Source organism: Aotus nancymaae, unplaced genomic scaffold (genome assembly GCF_030222135.1).
Source record: "Aotus nancymaae isolate 86718 unplaced genomic scaffold, 86718_ANA_hifiasm-v0.15.2.pri h1tg000020l, whole genome shotgun sequence".
Classification (NCBI taxonomy): Eukaryota; Metazoa; Chordata; class Mammalia; order Primates; family Aotidae; genus Aotus; species Aotus nancymaae.
In genome coordinates, this window is record NW_026988432.1 from 34,508,889 (window position 1) to 34,532,037 (window position 23,149).

The following is a 23,149-nucleotide window of genomic DNA, read 5'->3' on the forward strand; positions in this document are numbered from 1 at the left end:
AGTGCTATACATTGCGCTAACCATTGTCATTGATCTGAGATTTCTCTTTAATTTTTTTATTTGTCTCAATTGACAACCAACTCCTCTGTTTATTATAACCTCAGATGCATTCCTATGTCCTGGGTGCCAGTGATGTCATCCACAAATAATGAGCCCTCTTAAGTGCCAGTCATTTAGCTGGAGATCAGGTACAGAGGTGAACAAAACAGACACATTTTCAGCAATAACTAAGCTTACTTCATACTTGTGGTGTTGAAAAATACATATAAGCAAATTAGTGAGATGAATTCAGATAGTAATTTAGTGCCCTTCCCATCAAAAAAAAAAAAAAAAAAAAGAGTAATGGGATAGCATTAATGGGAATGTGTGAGAATGCTTTTGAGAGGATGGTTAGGCAAGGTGTCTCAGTGGAGGTGATATTTCAGCTGGGACTTGAAAACAGCCAGGAGGAGACCTGTGGGGGAGCACATTTCAGGCAGAGGAAACAAAAGCTACAAATACATGAAGGCAGGAAGATAGTACTGGGCATGTATCGAATATGATGGGATACAGTTGATGAGGCAGAGTGGTACGAATCAGGCTTGGGGAAACAGATAGAAATAATATCATGGAGAATTTGTAGGTCATGGTGAGAAGTAGGAAAACTTATAAACATGGATAAAATGTGGTCTGAAAAGAAGTTAAAATTTTTTTTGTCTTCTTTTCAGACATTGAACAAACCAACCAAAAAATATTTATTGGGTGTACACAGTATACTAGGAGCTATGTAAGTGCCTTTCATGTAATAGCTCATTGAATCCTATTATCAATTCTATGAAGTAGAATTTTATGAGGAAATTAAATCACAGTCTAAGCAACTCCCTGAGAATTCAGGGCTAAAAAGTGGTGTAGCCAGAATTTGGATCCTGGTAATCTGATTCCAGAACCTATGCTCTTATCCACTGTAGCACAATTGTAGACATTTGCTGAAGCCCACAATATAGCAAAAGTACAGTTGAGAGCAATATCCTGGCCTCTGAAATTTGAATTTTATGAACTCATTATAATGGACTCTGTGGTCTCCATTGACTGTTTATTTGGTGTCATTTTCATCATCATCCAAATTAAATATTTCATGAGCACGTGCCACTGCCAAGTGTGTGGCTTGCTGATTGTGTGGCACAATGAGGATTAAAATAAGACAAAATATGGTTTCTGTCTAACTCCCTTGCAGTTTGGTTGGTGAGATAAAGCAACTAAGGCCTATGAACTTCCGCCAAGGATGATAAGTTACACAGCAAAACAGAGCCACTAAGGTCACCGTAGACTGACTGGATTGGTCCGTGAAGCCTTGAGTAGGTCGGGAAGAGGTGAGAGAAAAGGAAAATGAAAGACTTTTTAGATGGAGGGGAGAAAGCAATATGCAAAGGCATAAAAATATGTGTTGAGGAATGATGGGCTCTATGGTGTAAAATGTACTCCATATTCTAAAGAGACCTACAGATCAGCACACAACAAAATTGCCTCTGTTGACTCCTACCCTTCCCTTTCCCCAATCCACACCACTTCCCAGTCTAAGAACTGAGGTGGAAATCTGAGTTTTTGATACCAAGACCAGGAGTTCTTTTCCTTCTCCCTACCACAAAGAAGGGAAGTGAGGATTCTTGCCCTGCTCTTTTACAATACAAGAGAAGGAGCCTCCAACATGATCCCTCCTAAAAGAGGGACCTGCTAAGAAGATACTGACATCTCTTCACCAGTTGAGTTTTTTGCTTAGTTTGCAGACTTGTTCACCCATCTAAAAAAGATAATTGGGGAAAAATAGCAGAGCAGATAGAGCACTCTTGGAAGCAACATCCTGTAAGCACACTCTGATCTGTCAAGAATGGTTTTCTGTATGTCAGTGACTGCAGCTAAGGATGGGACATCTTGCCAGTGCTTTGCTTTGTTTTGTTTTTCCCAAAAAGAGTTTGAGATGACATCTAAGCACTTACCTTTAAATGGAAGATGATCTTTTTTTAAAAAGTTACTCTCATATTAAATAAGTGAATACATCAAGTTTAATAAATCAAAAGTATTTTCACTAGAACTGGTTAAGAAAATTGGCAAGGCCATTCATATTATTAAAATTGATCAAAATTAATTATACAACTAAACAAAACAAAAATAGAATAATTCACGTTTGGGCCATTTTTCCTTCAGGTTAGCAAATAAGATGTGTTGGTCACAAATTTCCCAGGAAATTTTGATTCCTGCTACTTTGATGATGTAGGCTGCATAATGAAAATTAATAACTTCATGGGAAAAACAGAGTGAAACACTGACAAGAATGTATTAAACATATATAAAGTAAATCCCAAAGAGTTTGCTGTGTGCACTAAGCATATTTCCAGCACCCAGTAGGCTTAACCACTAAGATTTTTGCTTGCAAAGCTTCTGTTGGAAGAGCCAGACCCATCTTTCTGCCAGTCTCCCTCACTCAAGGTTAGCAATTACAGCAAAACAGTGTCAGAGTTTCCTTTTGTGTTGTTAGCTTATTAGGCAACCACCAATACCCTGACTACCTTTACAATAACTTAATTTAATTTAATGTATTTTATTTTCACCAAGTTCTGGTAAAAGATAAAAATATGCAGAGCTAAGAAGCTACTGAAGTCAGCAGACTGTTGGGACTGAAAGTCTAATTGGCCAGGATGCTTGCTGCTTCCCACTAGCAGCTGGGCTGCACTAGAACAGGCTCTGTCTGCCTTTTTGCCCCAGTGGTCTCATCAACCCCCCATGCAACTGTGGCTGTGTTCTAATGCTTCCTCTGGCAGATGGGAAATTGCATTTCAGGGAGTACCTGGCATATTACATGGTGATCTTCTTCGGTGAAAAAGGTCATATATATTAAAAAGATGGCACCCCTGGGTAATTGAAATTTTCTATTAATTGTATGAAACATTTTTCTTTATTCCTTCTTTTCTGCCATTGCTTTCTAAGGCCTCCAGGTGGCACATTCAATCAAAAACGTTTTGTTTTTTCACAATCCAGGGGCACTGTGGTATAATGATATCTGCATCAATTGCTTCCTAACCCTAAATAATCTCTCTGCAACATTTCTTTCCCCCGTTTCTATATTTATTTAAAATTTAACTTTTCATGTAAATGCAATATAAAATATTGTGTGCCTTGTGTTTACTATTTAAGAATTATCTTAAGTTGTAAAACCTCACATCAGAATAATCAACTAATACACAGAATCATAGCACAGGGAACTGAAAAGACCCCATGAGAGACAGCAGGAAAGAAGGGAAGCGATGCTTAATGGAAGATTGTAGAAGCTGATGGACATTTTACTTAATTAGATGTGTGACCTCGAACCATTTCTTAACCACTGCTTAACCTTTCCGAACCTGAAACTCCTCATTTGAAAAATAAGAAAATTTAATTTCTTTCTACCATTGTGCTTCTTTCTTAGGAGTTACTATATCAAGTAGATGAATATTTATGAATATTCAATATTTAATTTTACTTAAAATTTAATTTTACTTAAAATTCAGATAGACAAGATATCTTATGCTAAAAGAATATGTTAATTACCTTAGTTTTCAATTCTAATATGGGAGCTGTTACTTCTTGTAATATAGTTCCAAACCAGTCAGACTCCCACTAGTGGACTGCTATGGTCCTAAAAATTACTCCCTATGATGCTCTTGCAATATGGCCTTCAAATGGACCTTCAAATGGACCATAATAGTAAGCATAAAACCCAGAAATCTATAAAAATTAGTATGTGTTGGGCTTGGTTTTTTGACATGTTTGGACTCAAATTATTGCATTAAATTTATGGCTTATAAATTTCAAGGTCAAAGGTAGGAATGACAAATGTATGGTTTGTCGATATGAGAGGAAATTTTCTTAAAGCATGAAAATGTATTTTCTTGAAACATGAAAATTTATTGTTAAAGTATGCTTTCACTTTTGGTATTTTTCTTAAAACATAAAAACTTTAGGTCACTGATATAATAATTTTTAAGGAAATATAGAAAAGAAGTTTAATTTCCATTAGCTATTATTATAGCAAATGTGAAAATTAATGTTACTCTTCCATTAGATAACATGGAATTAATATTTTGATAGTGAATCTAAAATGATATTCAACTACATTTTATGCTTTGCATTAGAGGGTCCATGATTTCTACATTACTTATCAAAGTAATGAATAGACACAGTTTATACTTCAGCCTGCTATCATTTTTTAAAGGTGCTGTTTTGCTGTATAATAGTCCAGCAAAAACCTTTGCATGAGATTTGCTTACTAATTTTAATTCTGATCGAGCTTGGTTATTAAACTGGACTTCTAACTGAATTTTGATGTCCTTAATTTATTTGTGATGCTTACATTTTAACCTTTAGGAAATATTTTATGAATGTAAATATGTGTTTATATAAAATATGCATATGTGTGTATGTATATATATATATATGTATATATATGTACTGTATATATATGTACTATATATACACACCTAAACATATTTTTTTTCAAATGCTTAAAAATTTTATGGATTTAGCTAAAGACTTAACTTCAATCTCTCTCTACTTCTACTCTCCTTAAAGAAAAATTACCTTTCTATATTGGTGGAAATAACTCTCATACATCTTGGTCAAAAATAATCCAAAATGATAACTCAATGTCAAGGAACCATTGACAGCACTTTCATTTCTCTACTGATTTGGAATTATGACCCAATAATACAAAAAGCTTCCATAGATACGCTTATCTTTTTCTAGGTTCTCTGTTGTATTGTAATGAGACTATTTGTCTAACCCTTAACTAATGCCCCATTTTCCTGAACCAACCATTATAGTTTTTCAGACAGCCTTAATCAGGCGAGACCAATATTATTGTTACTATTCTTCTTCGTACCTCCTTCTTACTAGAATTCAAATATTTCTTTTCTACTTGTGCCTTTATTCTTCTCTATGAATTTTAGAATCCCTGTATGACATCCTATGATTCAAAGATTTTCAGGGTTTGAATGTATTTTCACTAATTTGAAATGATTTATTATATTTATGCTATTGAACCTTCACACCAAAAACTAATACAAATCTAGAATTTGTCATCTGATTGGTTAGATTTAGACAAAAATCCAAACTAGTGTAATAAGCAAAAGTTTTTCTTAATGTATTCGTTTGCATAACCTAACCAGACCCAACTCATTTTTGTGACAATGCATGATTTGATGTGATCTGAGTCTATCTGGAGATCTTATATATCCTATTTGCTATAAATGTTGCAATAGTTAGCTACAGAAATATTACTGTACTGGAGGACAAAATTATGCTCTATATTAAAAGGGAGTGCTGCATATTTTACAGTGCATTTATTTCATTGGGTGATTGCAGTTTCATGTAAAATACACAAATTATAAGTATAGATCTTTATAAATTACAACAACATGAACTCACCTAAAATCACCATACTGGTTAATAATGGAAGATTATTAAAGATGCCCAGAAAAGTTCCTTGTATGTCCTTCTAAAGGAATCTCTATATGACTCCTAACAATAGTTTTTCTGTTTTTAAACTCTCTAAAAATGTAATTGTGTAACATGTTAATGTAACAATAGAGAAAACTGAATGTGGGGTATATGGGAATTATATGTTGCCATATTCTGTAAACTGAAAACTATACTTAAACATTTACTGGCCGGGCGCGGTGGCTCACGCCTGTAATCCCAGCACTTTGGGAGGCCAAGGCGGGTGGATCACGAGGTCAAGAGATCGAGACTATCCTGGTCAACATGGTGAAACCTCGTCTCTACTAAAGATACAAAAAATTAGCTGGGCACGGTGGCGCGTGCCTGTAATCCCAGCGACTCAGGAGGCTGAGGCAGGAGAATTGCCTGAACCCAGGAGGCAGAGGTTGCAGTGAGCCGAGATCGCGCCATTGCACTCCAGCCTGGGTAACAAGAGCGAAACTCTGTCTCAAAAAAAAAAAAAAAAAAAAAAAAAAAAACAAGAAAAGAAAAAAAAAAAACATTTACTAACAATATTCCTTAGGTCCAATTTCTTTCACTCAGCAGTATTATGTTTGTAAGATTTATCTAAGTTGTATATAATATATTTAAGTTGTATATCTAAGTTTATATAATAGTATGTCATTAATTTATATTGAACAGCATTACATTGTATTAATACATAGCAAATTATTTATCAAGTCTCCTGGTAATAAGGTTTGTGTTGCTTTCAGTGTTTTTGCTTGCTTGTTTTTGCTATTGCAAATAATGTTACTATAAACAATTTGCATATGCCTTTGTTGCTTATATCTATACATATTCATCAAAGAAGCCTTCTGGTCATAGAGACTTAATTGTGGGAAAGATTTATATCACAAATTTAATTTTTTGTCTAATGTATATAGGACAATTTAGAATTTCTTTTTTTTGAGTGTAAGTTTTTGAAAATTTTATTTTGGTAGAAATTACTCCACCTAATATTTCTGATATAATGGGACAAACATTATGCTCACATGCTATGTTTTTTATGTTTGTAGTATCTGTAGTGATACACAGTATTTCATTCTTCAGATTATTTGCAACTTATTTTTCTTTATCACCTTTAATCTGTCTTGCCTGGGCTTTATAAATTTTGACATCTTTATAAAAAAATGTGTTGGATTTTTTCTTCTCTATTGCATAATTGTTTTGTATTTTATTTATTTATAATTTCCTTCTTTTGCTTTCTTTAAATTAATTTGCTGAGCTTTCTGGTTACTTTTATGTAGTTGATGTTTTGATTATTAAATTTGAGTGTTTATGCTTTTTTAAAACATGCATGTAATGCTATAAGCATCATCGTGAATAAAGCATTAGTTGTACAAGTTTTCATACAGTGAATTTTCATTAGCATTCAGTTTCAAATACTTTTAAAATATTTCTATAACTCCTTTTTTGACCTATTGACTATTTAGATGTATACTTTTTCTCAACTATTTGGGAATTTTGTAGAGTTTTTAAAATTTCTAGATGAATTGCATTTATTTTGGGCTATGCTATGATTTTCATTCTTTTCAATGTTTTGAGACTCACTTTAGGATAAAGTCTGTTTCTTATAAATGTTCCAGGTTAACTTGAAGAAAATGTGACTTTTTCATTTGTTATCTATAGCATGTTGTATATGATATGTCAATTGGATTGATTGTGTTTGTTTTGCTCAAATCTTCTGTATCCTTACTGAATATTTATCTACTTATTTTATTCTTTATTTCTTTACTTATTTTTAAGTCAATAGGTTTTTGGGGAACAATAGGTGTTTGGTTGCATGAATAAGTTCTTTTGTGGTAATTTCTGAGATTTTAGTGCATTCATCACCTGAGCAGTGTTCATTGGACCCAATGTGTAGTCTTTTATCCCCCTATCACCCTTTCTCCTGAGTCCCCAAAGTCCATTATATCATTCTTATGCCTTTGCATTATTGCATCTTAGCTCCCACTTTTGAGTGAGAATACACAATGCTTGATTTTCTATCCCTGAGTTTCTTCACTTAGAATAATGGTCTCCAATTCCATCCAGGTTGCTGCAAATGCCTTATTTTTTCCCTTTTTATGGCTGAGTAGTATTCCATGGTGTGTGTGTGTGTGTGTGTGTGTGTGTGTGTGTATCACAATTTATTCAGTTGTTGATTTATGGTATCTATATATACCACCATTTATTTATCCACTTGTTATTTGGGCTGGTTTCATGATTTTGCAATTGAGAATTGTGCTGCTATAAACATGCATGTACAAGTATCTTTTTTGTATAATGACTTCTTTTCCTCTGGGTAGACACCCAGTAGTGGCATTGCAGGATCAACTGGTAGTTATACTTTTAGTTCTTTACGGAATCTCCACACTGTTTTACATAGTGTTTGCTCTAGTTTAAATTCTCACCAGCAGTGTAAAAGAGGTCCCTTTTCACCACATCCGTGCTAGTATCTATTATTGTATGATTTTTTTTATTAGGATCATTCTTGTAGAAGTAAGGTGATATCATTTGGTTTTAATTTGCAATTCTCTAATCATTAGTGATAATGAGCATTTTTTCATATATTTTTTGGCCATTTGTATATTGTCTTTTGAGAATTGTCTATCCATGTCCTTAGCCCACTTTTTCATGGTATGTTTGTTTTTTTTTCTTGCAGATATCTTTGAGTTTCTCATAGATTCTGGATATTAATCTTTTGTCAAATGTATAGATTATGGAGATTTTCTTCCACTCTGTGGTTTTTCTGTTTACTCTGCTGATTGTTTCTTTTACTGTGCAGAAACTTTTTAGTTTAACTAAGTCCCAAGTATTTATCTTCATTTTCGTTGCATTTGCTTTTGGTATTCTTGCTCATGAAGTCTTTGCCTAAGCCAATGTCTAGAAGGATTTTTCCAATGTTTTCTTCTATAATTTTTATGCTTTCAGGTGTTAAGTCCTTGATCCATCTTGAGTTGATTTTTGTAAAAGGTGAGAGATGAGTATGCAGTTTCATTCTTCTACCTGAGGCCTGCCAATTATCCCAACACCATTTGTTGAATTTATTTTGCAGCTTTTGTAAAACAGGTTGTGTTCTTGGTTTAATTCTCAGCTTGGTCACTGTTGGTGTACAGCAGAGCTACTGATTTGTATATAAATTTTGTATACTGAAATTTGCTGAATTCATTTATCAGGTCTAGGAGCTCTTTGGATGAGCCTTTAGGTTTTCTAGGCATACAATTTTATCATCAGCAAACGGCAACAGTTTTAACAATTTGGATATCCTTTATTTCTTTCTCTTGTCTGACTGTTCCGCTTAAGACTTCCAGGACTATGTTGAATAGAAGGAATGAGAGTGGGCATCCTTGTCATGTGTGCATTCTCAGAGGGAATGCTTTCAACTTTTCCCCATTCAGTACTACATTGGCTGTGGGCTTGTAATAGATAGCTTTTATTACATTAAGGCAGGTCCCTTCTATGCCAATTTTGCTGGGAGTTTTAATCACAAGGGGATACTGGATTTTGTCAAATGCTTTTTTTTTTTTTTTTTTTTTACATCTATTGAGATGATCATGTGATTTTTAAAATTCTGTTTACGTGGCGTATCACATTTATTGACTTGTGTATGTTAAACCATCTCTGGTATGAAACTCACTTGACTGTGGTGAATTTTCTTTTTGAAATGCTATTGGATTCAGGTAGCTAGTAATTTTTTATGGATTTTTGCGTCTATATTCATCAAGGATGTCCTTTCCTGGTTTTGGTATTAAGGTGATACTGGCTTTATAGAATGATTTAGGGAGGATTCCCTCTTTCCCTGTCTTGTGGAGTCATGTTAATAGGATTGTTACCAGTTCTTTCAATTGCTGAGACACACATTAAAATATCTCATGAAGCTTTTGGATTTTATTTTGTCAACTTTCAAAATTTACACTGAGACTATATTTTTAGTGCACAAGAATTGATTAGTATAATATCTTCCTTTATCATTATAAAATATTTCCTTTTACTCAAATAATGCTCTATTTTTAGTTACTGTCGACTTTGTCTGATATTTAAACTATACCAACATTTTTCATGTGTAAATTTCCATTCAAATTTCACTTTCTATATCTTTATATAGAAAGTACTGCAACTGCAAGTGATTTTTGTAAAATCTGATTGGACAGTATTTGTCTTTTAAAACTGGAGACTGTAATGCAGTTATGTGGACTTTGATCAATTCAATTCTTCCTTAAAATTCTTTGTTTTCCTTCCACTTTTGCCATGCTTCAATGTGAGTTGGGCATATGTCCTGCCTGACTGACTTTAGGTTTCTCCATGTGTCTTTTGGCCACTGGGATATAGGTAAAATAATTTCTGCCTCTTGTGCATCTGCACTATATCATGGGAATATCATTATTTCCCTGATAAGAGGGCTCTCATAGCCTGAGTCCTAAAATAAAAGGATAAGAGCAACACACCAGAACCCACCTGACAGTCTGGAGCAGAGCTACCAAAAATCTACTCCTTAGCTGCTAAAAAGCAGTGTAGCAACAAAACAAAAAATATTTTATAAGCCACAAAGGCATTTAGGCTGTATTAATATAAGTATAACCTAATGAAAGCCAATAAATATAGAAAATAGTTCCAGAACTGTTGTGTTGCTATAAAAAGCATAAAATAAGCACCATTAGCTTCTGGTTGAGGGAAATTCTTCCAGATAACAGAAAAATAAATGGTAACCCACGTTATGCAGTGTCATACTGTTTGGTAAGATTATCACTTGTGATAATTTGAAAATCAGGGAAGTTACTTAATAAACATAAAACTTTGCCCAATTGCTGGTAAGCCAGAATATTATTAGCTTTAGTTGGTTATTTTCACTGCATTTCTTAAGTTATTTTAAGATAGAAATTTGCTTAAAAGAATGGTATGTTTACCAGCAGGAATGAAAAAAAAAGAGAGAATCCAGACATGTTTTATCTTGTAGGGTTAAAATGTGACAAGTTACTCATCTCTGTTTAACAGCCACTAATGAAATCAATCTATCACAGACTAGAGTGAATAACCTGTCTTTGGGATCAGATAGACTTGATAGATTTTTATACCCCAGCTCAGCCACTTCCTAACCATACGGTGAGGTGTATCAGTTTAAAAAGTTGATTTTTGCCCTGATTACTAACAATTGCAAAATGTCAACAGCTTAAAAGAATAAAGTTTTTTTCTTGGTTATGCCATATATCCAACATGCGTGAGCTGGGAGGTCTATTTATAATTCAGAGTCCTCGTAACTCAGGATTTGAGACTAATAATCTGGTAGGGCTTTATGGGAGCACTAAATTTTGAGTAGGATTGTTAGAACCAGCTACAGGGACATATAATCCACTATGCTAAAATATGTGTATAATTTATTTTTATATTTTAGCTAATATTTATTCAACCCTGGGTAATTTTGTTAATCATTCTTTAAACTCTTTCAATACTTCTAACGATGATGTAGACATCAGGAGCTATAGTAGATACCAAAGGAATGGTGAGTGAGACAGACATGGTCCCTGGCCTCAGTCCGTTTGTATGATCCCTAGAGATCCATTACAGTAGCATGAACCACAGCATAGGTAAGTGCCACCAAAGACTCATGGAGCCTCAAACCTGCTCTGGACTACTTAGCTAGATAGAGGCTTATTTTCCCATAATGGTGATGTTTGCTCTTTGTTTTCTTCTGAGAGATAATTTTTTAAAATTTTTATGACAACTTCATCTCTTCAACTTATTCTTAAATGAAGGCTCCGGACTATAGTAACAACTAACATTTATAGAACTTTAAACATGTGCCCAGCATGTGCCTCTTTTAGATGACCTCACTTAATCCTAATAAAGAGGTTTTGAGGTAAGTATTAATATCATCTTATGTTGAGGAAATTGGGGAAAAAAGGTCAAGAAATTTACCCAAGTTTGCAGAGCTAACATGTAGTTGAGCTGGTACTTGAAACAAACATATTTATTTAATATAAAGCTATTCTTTGACCACTTTGCTATGTTGCTTTTTTGAATTCCAGAGAGCTGATTTCTAGTTCAGTTTTTAACCAGTTTTAATCAGTCATCCTTTCAAGGATTCTAATTTCTCATTTGTCCTTCAAATTATAGGATTCTTTCTTAAAACAAATTATCACATTTTTATATATTTTTAAATTTAACTGAGGTCCATAGCTGTAATAGAGGACATATATTTAATTGAAGAGTCTTTCTCTTTCTTTTTAATATTATTTATTTTTTCCTTAGGTTTCTACAGAAGAAGGCTTGAGTCTGGCCCAAGAATATAACTGCGGTTTTTTTGAGACCTCTGCGGCCCTCAGATTCTGTATTGATGATGCTTTTCATGGCTTAGTGAGGGAAATTCGCAAGAAGGAGTCCATGCCATCCTTGATGGAAAAGAAACTGAAGAGAAAAGACAGCCTGTGGAAGAAGCTTAAAGGCTCTTTGAAGAAGAAGAGAGAAAATATGACATGATAATCTCTGCTTTTGAGTCCCTCACTCTCTCTGAATTTTATCAGTTGGACAATTCCATATGTAGCATTCTGCTTCAATATTCTCTGTCTCTCTCTCTCTCTAAATATCTGCCTGTAGGTAAAAGCAAGATCTGCATAACTGTACCTCTTGAGATAGTTTTGTTTTGCCCTTAACAGTTGGATGGATTTTGTCAATCAGCTGGATATGCTGTTTAGTTTTTACCATATATTACTAAATAAAATTGACATTCCAATTGCCTCATTTCCTTTTAAAGAGTCTAGCTTCATTTGGTATGCTGTCTGGTTATAAAGGAAATATGCAAAATTGCAGCCAGAATGATAAAAGGCTCAGGGGATCTGCCTTTGCCTGATAACACTCTGGTTGTTGTTTGCATTTCAGGAATCTCAGTAAATAATGAAGAAGCGCAGGAAATAATAATTCAGAACAGAAATCTGCAGCCTAGTCTTTTTCTTAATTTTGTAGAAGTCACGGTGCTTCTTCTTGAATGCTCCAGAGATGATAAACCTTAAAGGACTTATTAATAATAGGAACTGGTTTGGGGTCATTGGAGAGCTGAAATAATATTGCCACATTTACAGTGCTGTCTCAGTTAAGCTGTGGCAAAATTACCACAGTGAAGGCACTGGGCTGTGGCAAAAGGGTGTCATCTCTGTAGTGGGAAGAGAGAAGCTACTATGAATTTGGTAGTTCATATGCTCATAAAAGGATGCTTTGCTCCCCTCATTGAGGAGTCCCTCTTAGGGCTGCTTCACCTGCATCAGGACCATTTGCAGGGTATGAGGCTTGATGATAGCTCCAGAGACCCTATGAGCTCCCTATATTGCTAAATTCTCCACTGTTTCCTTACATGAAATGCTACCAGAGGCTTTTCCCTTGTTTGTTTTACAATGGGTCATCATGTAAAATGAAATTGCCCATTCACTCATTTTTTTCCTATTGTGTGAATTGGTTTATTAAATTCAAGCTTGGAAAATACACTACCAGAGAGCACAGTTCTGAATGTTTAATAGTCAAGCAGTAAGAGGAAAACCATAAAGCTAAGCATGAGATGGAATCCATCAAGCCCATCTTCATGGGTTGAAGACAGATTTTAATCATTAATTAGGGAACAAGAGGGATGAGGGGCATGGTTATCATTCAGTATTCAATCACTTATTCTTTTTATTCACAATGCCTCTGGTACTTGCTGAACTCTGAGAATTCAGAACTGAATCACTCAGACATGGGCCCTGACTCCCTGTAGCTTAACATTTACCTATGAGTTTCACTCCACTGAAAGAACAATGGGATTATAAATTCTGAGATGAGAAAAAGATATTTTACACAGTGATACAGATACAGCTAAAAGAGAATTTAGAGATTATCATTTTTTAGATTTTGAACTGGAAATAGCCTCTCAGGATATTGTACTTGTGGGTCCTTTTACTGCTTGAGGCCAAGGCTGTTTCTCAAAACCACTTAGACTTCACTTTTGTTCTCTTAGACCCTGGGATCAGGGACCTCGTCATGTACTTATCTTTTGTTACTAACCACTGCCACTTTATCCCTAGGGTTGTACTCAAGCCACATCTATGGAGTGAGGCAGAAACTAACCAGTTTTCCCCATCTCATATTGCCACTAAAACAAGAGCCACTGCACTTTCAATTGTAAAGGACTCATAATTAGGAAGAAAGCCAAAAATAAATAAATAAATAAATAAATAAATAAATAAATAAAATAACAAACGAAGACAACCTAAAGATAGCAAGATTCTTATAGTCTTAGAACTGGTCATTGTTTCCTCCTTTCTTTTACTTGGAACATTTAATTCTTTGCTTTTGTCCCACTAAATTGGCACACTCACCTCCAGTACCTTCTTTGCCTTTTGCAGCAAGAATGTACTGGAGGTGAGTGTGCCAATTTAATGGGACAAAAGCATTAAAGCTGGGAAGGCCCTGTGAATGCTGCCCTCCATCAGTGACACTTCTTTTTGCCAAAAGATGCAATCTAGGAAACAATACCTGGCACCTATTTTCCAATGATAAGTCTGCATTTTTGAAAACCTATTGACTGTCCTATACATAAATGATAGTGTTTGGCACATCTTCTGACACAATCAAATCTTCATAAATTTTCATTTTTATCTTTCATTGTCACCTCTTCTGCTTTTGGCTCTAGAGTTCTATAGCTCATTTCTCCTTTGTTCCATCTCTTTCTTTATGCTTCTAGAGTCCTGGTAAATATTTATGTAGCTTAGGAATTCTCAGTGAGGCTTGGATTGGAACAGATACCAAGTCCAATCATTTTATTCTATAGTAGAAAGGACATCTGTAAATTATAACCCACATGCTAAAAGAATATGAGATAATTATCACCAGCAGAGACAGAGGCAGATATTGAGCATTATTTTACACCAGTCTTTCTTTCGAAAGAATGAACCAAAAGAAAGTCTCCCCTATTAAAACCTAGATATTTCTGCCCAAGGCCTATTGAATTACTCTTGTTTGTATAACACAAAAATGTCAAGATCTTGTTTCTAATCACATCCCTGAAAACTTCTCACCAGACCTAGGATGTGTAAGTAAGTAATTCCCCAAAGCTCAAGAACTACAATGTGCATACACTTTCATTGCCAAGCAACTATCAAAAAGCTTTTATCCAATATGCATCAGTGTTCATTGTAGGCCAATGTGTAGTCAAACAACACAATTTATCAAATAGTAATGAAATGCCTACTATGTACCAAAAACTTTTCTGGATACTGCACGTGTGTGTGTGTGTGTGTGTGTGTGTGTGTGTGTGTATTTATTAAAAAGGTACTAGGAAACAATACAATCTCTGCCCCTCAGAAATGTATCATTTACCTATGTCCTACATTAGGGTATTTCTTCATTGATTTATAGATACTTATGATTAAATAATTTCTCAGATCAGAGACAAATGGAAGCCTAAGATATTATATTTTTTTATTCAGGAAGCACTAGTTGAACCCGGAAACTTCTGTAGAAAATACCAGCAAGGAACAAACATGAGCAATTAGACTACACATCATTTGTATGATGCTCAGATGTACAAGGAACAGATAGCTGCTTTGTTTCTCTGTAACTTATCTGTTCTTTCTCATGAACCCCTGACTAATGGGGAGCTGGTGGCAGGAAGGACTACATTTTAGTTCATGCCAGTAATTTAGTGCTAATCTGAGGCAATAATTTAAGACATTTCTTTAACCAATCTCTGCTGAGTGCAGCTGGGTCAGTGTTTGATTACTCAGTTATACTCTGTTCTCCCTTTCAAATTGCATCTGGGTATAGGAGAAATGTGTGGCTTCAGTGACCTCATAGCAGTGGTTTCCTTCTCTTATCATCTATGCCCTGTGGTAGCCCCTGTATCTTCTCTGATCTTTTAAAGCTCCGGTCTTATTCTGTTTGCTGGGGTGGTTGACTTTCAGATATGTCAGGTGTTGGCAAGAGTGCCATGAAGAACAGAAGTCTCTACAGGAGTCAGTGAACGTGCCCCTTTTCCATGGGTCTCAAGATTCTTTCCAGCACAGTGTCTTTATTCTGACCCAGGTCTTTCTAGTCCAGCTCCTCCAGCACTTCTGCCTTCTTTTTGGATCCCTGGCATGAAACAAATAGGGCAGTGGGATTCCCAAGTACTGCTTTGGTGAAGCTGTTCTATCTCTCCACACCCCCCTGTCTAGCCCATGTGCAGACGGACACCCCAAGGAATCCAGATTACTCCTAATATTCCTTGGCAAAGTGATATACAAGCACAGACCAATGGAAATGGAGGTCGTCTGTAAAGACTGAGTGTGCCCATGGCCATGAAGAAGTTTGTCAATAGCCCCAGTGTTCCCAAAGCAACCTCATACTATTATTTAGCCCAAAAGGCTTTGGGTGGGCGTTAGGAAGAAGATATTGGTGAGTGACCTATTTGCTTGCTTGCTTTATTTATTTATTTATTTATTTTCAGAGAGAGAGGGTATTGCTCTGTTTTCTAGACTAGAGTGCAATGTGCAATCATAGCTCACTGTAACCTCAAGCTTTTCTTTAAGTAATCTGACAAGATTGCTCTTCTTCCAATAAGAAACAAAACAGAATTTAGTAGCCAAAGATGTGAAAGATGCCCTTTTTTGGGGGCTTCTGTTCTTCCACTGAAGCACCAAATATATAATATATATAGAAATATATATTTATTTATATATTAAAAAACATATATGTGTGTGTGTGTGTGTGTGTGTGTGTGTGTGTGTGTGTAGAGAGAGAGAGAGAGAGAAAGACAATGATGGGTCAATAAAACTTTAAAGATATGGAAATATATTTTAAAATTATTTAAATGTAATGATCTGGCCAGGTGCAGTGGCTCATGCCTATAATCCCAGCACTTTGGGAGACCAAGTAGGGTGGATCACCTGAAGTCAGGAGTTCAAGACCAGCCTGGCTAACATGGCAAAACCACTTCTCTACTAAAAATACAAAAATTAGCTGTTATTTGAGTGTGGTGGTGCACACATGTAATCCCAGCTACTTGGGAGGCTGAGGCAGGAAAACCTCTTGAACTCCAGAGGTGGAGATTGCAGTGAGCCAAGATCATGCCATTGCACTCCAGCCTGGGTAACAAAGCAAGACTACATCTCAGATAGATAGATAGATAGATGATAGATAGATAGATCTCCATTACATATGTAACATTTAAGACTAAGCTTCCAGACCATCTTTATGTAAAAAGTCATAGCTCTTCTGATTTGAGGCTTTACATGATTTAAGGCTGAGCCCTAAAACCTGCTTGGCCTAAATCCTCTATTTTCAGCTTATGTTTAAACCCTTCTACTTGGCTTGAAGTTTTTCCCTTAGAGTTTCTATTTGGGGTTAGACAGCAGAAGTACAGCCATTCTTTCAGGTCACCCATTCACCATTAAATGTAAATGTTAAGAAAGTGGTAAATTTAGCCATCTCTTTAACATATCAACAACATAAATATATTTGTCATATGATCTAGTGGCTATTTCTAAAAGCTGAGCAAAGGGGCCTATGGTGGAAGGATCAAAGAACACGTGAAATTTGAAAATGAGAAAGGAAACAAAGACCATGCGTCATTTTGGTGGTAATCGGTGTAAATCATCTTCTGTACCTCAGACCTTGGACTTACAGGATAGAACAAAGTAACCATAGGCCACAAGATAAAAGGATTACTAAGAGGAATAAATGGATGAGGAATGACAAAGCAAGATGTGAAGTAAGAATGCAATGGAAAACTCGCCTGGATTTACCATATTATACTTTTTTCATCCATTTGCTTCAGTCTAGTTCAACCTCTAATTCCCCATGATATATGAAACCTGGTGTATCTGTCTTCCTTCAAAAATACTGGTCCAAGTTATTAATTTTTATAGACAAAATAGTATATTAATAAATCACCATTTCAGCCCTGTAAAAAACTGGTACATACTTTTAATGATAATGTCAGTGTGTTTTGTATCCCATCCACTTTTTAAATATTCCATAGCAATTAACCTTGTATCTTAAAGAAAAAGTTAAATTACATAACAAATAAACAGTGCTTCAGGAAACCACATGAATTATTACAACCCAGTCTTCCCCTATAGATAGAGAAACTGAGGACCCAAGGAAGAGAAAGTTCCAAGGCATGTGAGGTCGGTTAAGCTCCGTCACCCTCACTCTTGACGTACCCTTCACTGCCATTTAGGAACTTCATAGGCCAAAATCCAGTGTAAAAATGCCAGTGATGAAAAACTCAAGGAAGAGGCAAATGGGAAGAAGACGTGACAACTTTAGGCTTGAGTGAAACTTCAGACATCAACTTTTGCTAGAATGACTTTTGATTATTGTATTTTTCCATTTTAGTAAAATTTTAGTAAATATAATCTCAAAAGTAGATTTTTTAGTAAATGTAATCTCAAAGGAAAGAGCAAATGTATTTTCCCTGCACACCTATTATGCCATTAAGATTATAACAGTGATTTCTGCTGTGAACTGTCTGTTGCTATGTAAGCATTGTTCCTTCTTCTCTAGAGGTGTAATTAAAGCCATATGATAAATACATTTTAAAATATGGTTTATAGAACAGATCTGTAGTGTCTCCTTAAAATCTAAAGTCCTTCAAAAATATGAGAGTCGTTTACCTTCCTTTTTAGATAAGACAAGACACTGAAAGCAATGCTATTGTAAGTCACTCCCTTCAGGGTAGTACATTAGACAAGGGGTGAAAGCATCAATTAAGAGAAGTTTGCCAAAGGTTTTGAATTTATTACTGGTGAGAAATGCTGGATTTATAACAATTAGACTACATGTTTAAATGTAGAAGAGGCAAAGTGAGAAATAAAAGCACTGTTAATATGCCAGTACCCTGCAGATATTTAGAAGGATCAAAAAAAACCCTATGAATTATAGACTCAAGAGCTTTCTGTTTGCATCATGCCAGAATCATAGACTCTGTGACTTTGAGTCAGTCAAGTCCTTCACCTCTCTGAGCACTAAGCGGTTTCCATATAAAGTGGGAATGGGATTAGGATATACAAAGATAGACATTCCCTGAATGTATTAGCTTGGCTTCTGGAACATATTGTATAATGTACTATATAGCATATCTTCTGAATTCAATAGTATTTTATAGGTTAACAATAGAAATTACTTATATCATTTCAGTTATCAGTGGAAAGAAAGAGGACCTCCATGGTAGTAAATATATGGTCTCAAATGTCAAACTAAAATGATAGATGAACTACAAATTCAGAAGCAGATAATTGGCTCACAGATCATTCAATATTCATTTATTCATGTATTCATTCAGTTACTTAATGTTTTGAACTCTTGTGTGCAGCACACACTACTCAGCATTGTTTGTTAATCCCTCAGTAATCAACACAGTGAACCAAACCATTCATCCATCTATTAAGAAAACATTTTCTGAGACCCTATTCTGTGTCAAGGACTGCGTTAAGCTTGGGGATAAAATTGCAACAAAACAGCCACGGTCCTTGCTCTCTTTGAGCTTGTGGTTTAATCAGAGAAAGATGACAATGAAATAGTTATATTTGTAATTCTAAATTTGCAACTGCAGTCAATGCAATAAAAGAGAGTTTGAGTATGTAAATATTGTCCATAATAGAAGAACTTGACCTAGTTGAGGTGGTCAGGGCTTCCCTGAAGATAGGAGGATTTAGTTGTCATATAAAGAATGAACACAAATTATCTAGGCCAAGAGGAAACGGAAGGAATTTAGGGGTTTCTGAGAGTAAGAGCAGCATGGGCATCATACCTGTGGCAACTGGGTGAATGGTGAGTAATGGAGAGTAATATCACAGGAAATGAAAGATGAAAAAAAGGTCTGTGACATGATGAGACAGGATGGAAAAGTTGGGGATAAGACCACGTGTGTCTATTTGAGTGAGGGTTATGAGTCTGCTCTTTATCCTGAGAGAAACCAGAGGCCGTTAAAGGAATTTAAACAGTGGGGATAAAATAACAAGTATTTACCTTTTTAACTGCTAATTCTGGCTCTGGAGAATTGATTGGAAGGAGTAAAGAGTATGGAATGATTCCATTTTATTAGCAATTATGTAATCTAATACCTATACTTTACTCAGGGCTGAATAACAATTTTAAAGAATTGGCCACTCTTTAGAGAAATGTGATGCTATCATTTTTCACAGCAATGATGACACATTCTTTCTTTCTACTTACAAAGAATTTTACAAAGCCCTTCTCCAAACAGACCAGGTATTTTATTCAGGCCAAGAGCTCTTCAGACTTACTTAAATTCTGTCTGGGAACGTATGGCTATTGTCCACAATTTGATTAGTCATTCTTACAGTTTCCTAACATGCTGGTTTTCCAAAGATCAATCTTTTGCCTAGTATGACGTTTGATTTCTATGACCCACACCAAGACATTAAGATCATGTTTTTGAGAATCAACACAATTGTAGGAACTGAGTGAGGTGAAATTATTTTGTTCTGTTATGTTGTGCTGTGTAATGTTATGCTCTACTGTAATTGAGAAGCCAGTCAAGCTTGTAGAGATGAGGGAAGGAAAAGAAGAAATAAAGGTATCAAACCTCATTAAAAGAAAGAGGGTAAGTTTGCTCAATGACTAGTGACAAGTGTTTTAGAAACAGAAGGTCAACAACCAATAAGAAGTTGTGTGTAAGAGAAATTAATGAGTTAACCAATTACATCTGTGATAAACATAAGATTGTGGCATTTTAGTATTTTTACTCAAAGTTTTGCCTGATCTTATTTTTTTTATCTCAGTAGAAGAAAGAAAAAGGAATAAATATTTCATTCCTTCATTACATCTTCTGTCTTTATGTTTTCTCTTCTAGTTCTCTAATTTAGCATGGCCAAAATGTGTTGATATTTTCCAAGAGAACTGTAGCCCTTTAAAATTCTGACACAAAACAGAAAACAGAAACCACCAAAATACAAGATAAAGTGCACAGTCATGCCCACAAAGGGCAGGTTGTCATCCTATCATCTTTATGAAATGTGCAGTTAAGTATTCCCTTCCTCGGCAGGTTTAAGGCTCCCACTTAGAATCTTAGGCTCTTTCTATTCGCTATTCCCATTTCCTTTACAATCTCTTGTCCAGGAAAAAGGGTTAAGTCACGATTTTCTTTTCTTTTTTTTTTTTGAACAATACAATAGCACAGAAGCAGAGAGAAGGTTGGTGTTACTTCTTATCAGCTATTATATAAAAGCCAATGATGATATGCTTGACTGATTGCAGAAATTTTAGATAGAAAGCCAAAGTTATCAGAAGACATGTTTTGATGAAAAGATCTAGGGAGACTTCAGTTTTCAGAACAGTATGGCATACACTTACTATTTCCTGATGCTCCCCTCTAAATACAAAATATCCTTAACATTCTCCATCAGATAAAGAGACTAAAAGCTGGAAGGAGGAAGCTGGCTAGGAACTTCAGGAACTGATTCATGACAACATGGTAAATCTCATGGGTCTTTCTATGGTCTCTCCTCTACCACCAGACTGAGTGCTGGATAAATCTGCAGTCCAAATCACACATAAACAAACAAACAAAAAGTCAGATATAAACAGAGAACGTAGTGAGAAAGCAGCTATCTACAAGTCAAAGAGAGGTGTCTCAGAAGAAATCAAACCTAGTGATACTTTGATCTTGAACTTCTAACCTCCCGAACTGTGAGAACATATATTATGTTGCTTAAGCCACCTATTCTGTGGTGCTTTCTTATGGTAGTACTGATAAATTCAATTATTTAAATGTAAATAGTCAAAATATACCAGTCAAAGGTCAGAGATTGGCAGAATGGATTTAAAAAAAAAAAAAAAACCTGTGCTGTTTATGAGAAACTCACTTAAAATATTAAAACATAGCTAAACTAATAGTAAAAGAATGGAAAAGTATGTAACAAACCTTAATCAAAAAGGCAGGACTGGCTATACTAATATTAAATAAAGTAGACATCAAAACTTAAAAAAAAAGAAAAGAAAGAGAGAGTAAGAACATATAGCAATCCTGAATGTGTATGATGTACTCAGGAACATAGATTCAAAATATAAAATATGTGACACAAAATCTGTTTGAAAGAAGAGATAGACAAATCTACCTTTAGAGTTAGTGACTTTAATATCTTACTCTCAGCAACTGATAGAACTACTAGATAGGAAATCAGTTAGAACATAGAAGGGCTCCACAATACTATCCACCAACAAGATCTAAATAACATTTATAGAACATTCAGTCTGGCAACAGTAGAATACACATTATTTTTAAGTGCTCAGAGAGTATTCAGGATAGAACAGGATCACTTGAGCCCAGGAGGTCAAGGCTGCAGTGATTGTGTCACTGCACTCCAGCCTGGGTAACAGAGTGGACATTGTCTCAAAACAACAAAAGCAGCAGCAACAACAAAACGTAGATTATATCCTGGTTTGTAAAACAAAAATTAATCAATATAAAAGAACTAAAATCACATAGAATGTCAGTTTTCTAATCCCGATGTAATGAAAATAGAAATCAATAAAAGAAAGATAATAGATATATCAACAAACACAAGATAATGTGTGTTATATAAACAACACCTCTACATAAGTCACAGGCCAAAAAAGTCTCAAAAAAATCAAATAATGCACTGAACTGAATAAAAATGAAAACAAAACATACCAAATTTTGTGTGGAAACGTGTAACAGTTGAGGGAAATTCATGGAACTGAATCCATGCATTAGAAAAGAGAAAATTTCTCAAATCAATAACTATGCTCCCACCTCAAGAACACATATAAATAAAAGCAAAATAAACACACCAGAGGCAGAAGGAAAGGAATAACAAGGATACATGCAGAAATCTGAAACCAAAAATACGAATATAACACAGAAACTTAATAAAGCAAAGGGCTGGTTGGTGATTGAGAAATAAATCAATAATATTGATAAACATCTAGTAAGATATAGGAGGATAAAGTGAGAAGACCTAAATCAGCAGTATCAGGCTTAATAGTGCATATCACAACAAATCCTGAAGACATTAAAAGGATAAAGAAATATTATAAACAACTCTACACTCATAAATTTGGCAACTTAGAGGAAATGGATCAATTTCTTAAAATTCACAAACTACTAAAACTTAACCAAGATGAAATAGACAAATTAAACAGTCCTATTCAAATTAAAGAAATTGAATTTATAATGTAAAAGCTTTAGAAAAAAAAAATCTCCAGGCTAGCACTTGTAATCCCAGCACACTGGGAAGCCAAGGCAGGAGAATCACTTGAGAACAAAAGTTCAAGATCAGCCTGGGTAACATGAGGAGACCCCATCTCTACAAAAAAAATTAAAAAAAAAAAAAAGTTTGTCAGGTTCGGTGGCATGCTCCTGTAAGTACCAACTACTAGAAGTGCTGAGGCAGGAGGATCGCTTGAGATCAGAAAGCCGAGGTTGAAGTGAGCTAAAATATTTCCACTGTACTACAGCCTGGATGACAGAGTGAGATTATGTCTCTAAAAAAGAGAAAATAAAAGAAAAGAAAGAGTGAGGATTGCCAAAATATAAACAGCAATTAAAAAGTAAAATGGTCAAGATCATACAATTCTAACACACCACTATTAAGAAATATCTTAACAAAAATTGTCAAACTGTGGTATTTCCTGGTTATTTTAAAATATTGAGTAGAGAGTAAGTGGCAAT

General features: G+C 35.0%; 1 protein-coding gene across 2 annotated transcripts in view; it reads left to right on the top strand.

Moving 5' to 3' along the window:
- Positions 1 to 12,063, top strand: part of RIT2 (Ras like without CAAX 2) — a 375,399-nt gene extending 363,336 nt beyond the window's left edge. For both annotated transcript variants that reach the window (XM_012440881.3, XM_012440882.2), the window contains one exon: positions 11,737 to 12,063. In XM_012440881.3, the coding sequence (XP_012296304.1) occupies positions 11,737 to 11,964 (228 nt within the window). In that variant the 3' untranslated portion in view covers positions 11,965 to 12,063. The remainder of the gene's footprint in view (positions 1 to 11,736) is intronic.
- Positions 12,064 to 23,149: the final 11,086 nt, after the last annotated feature.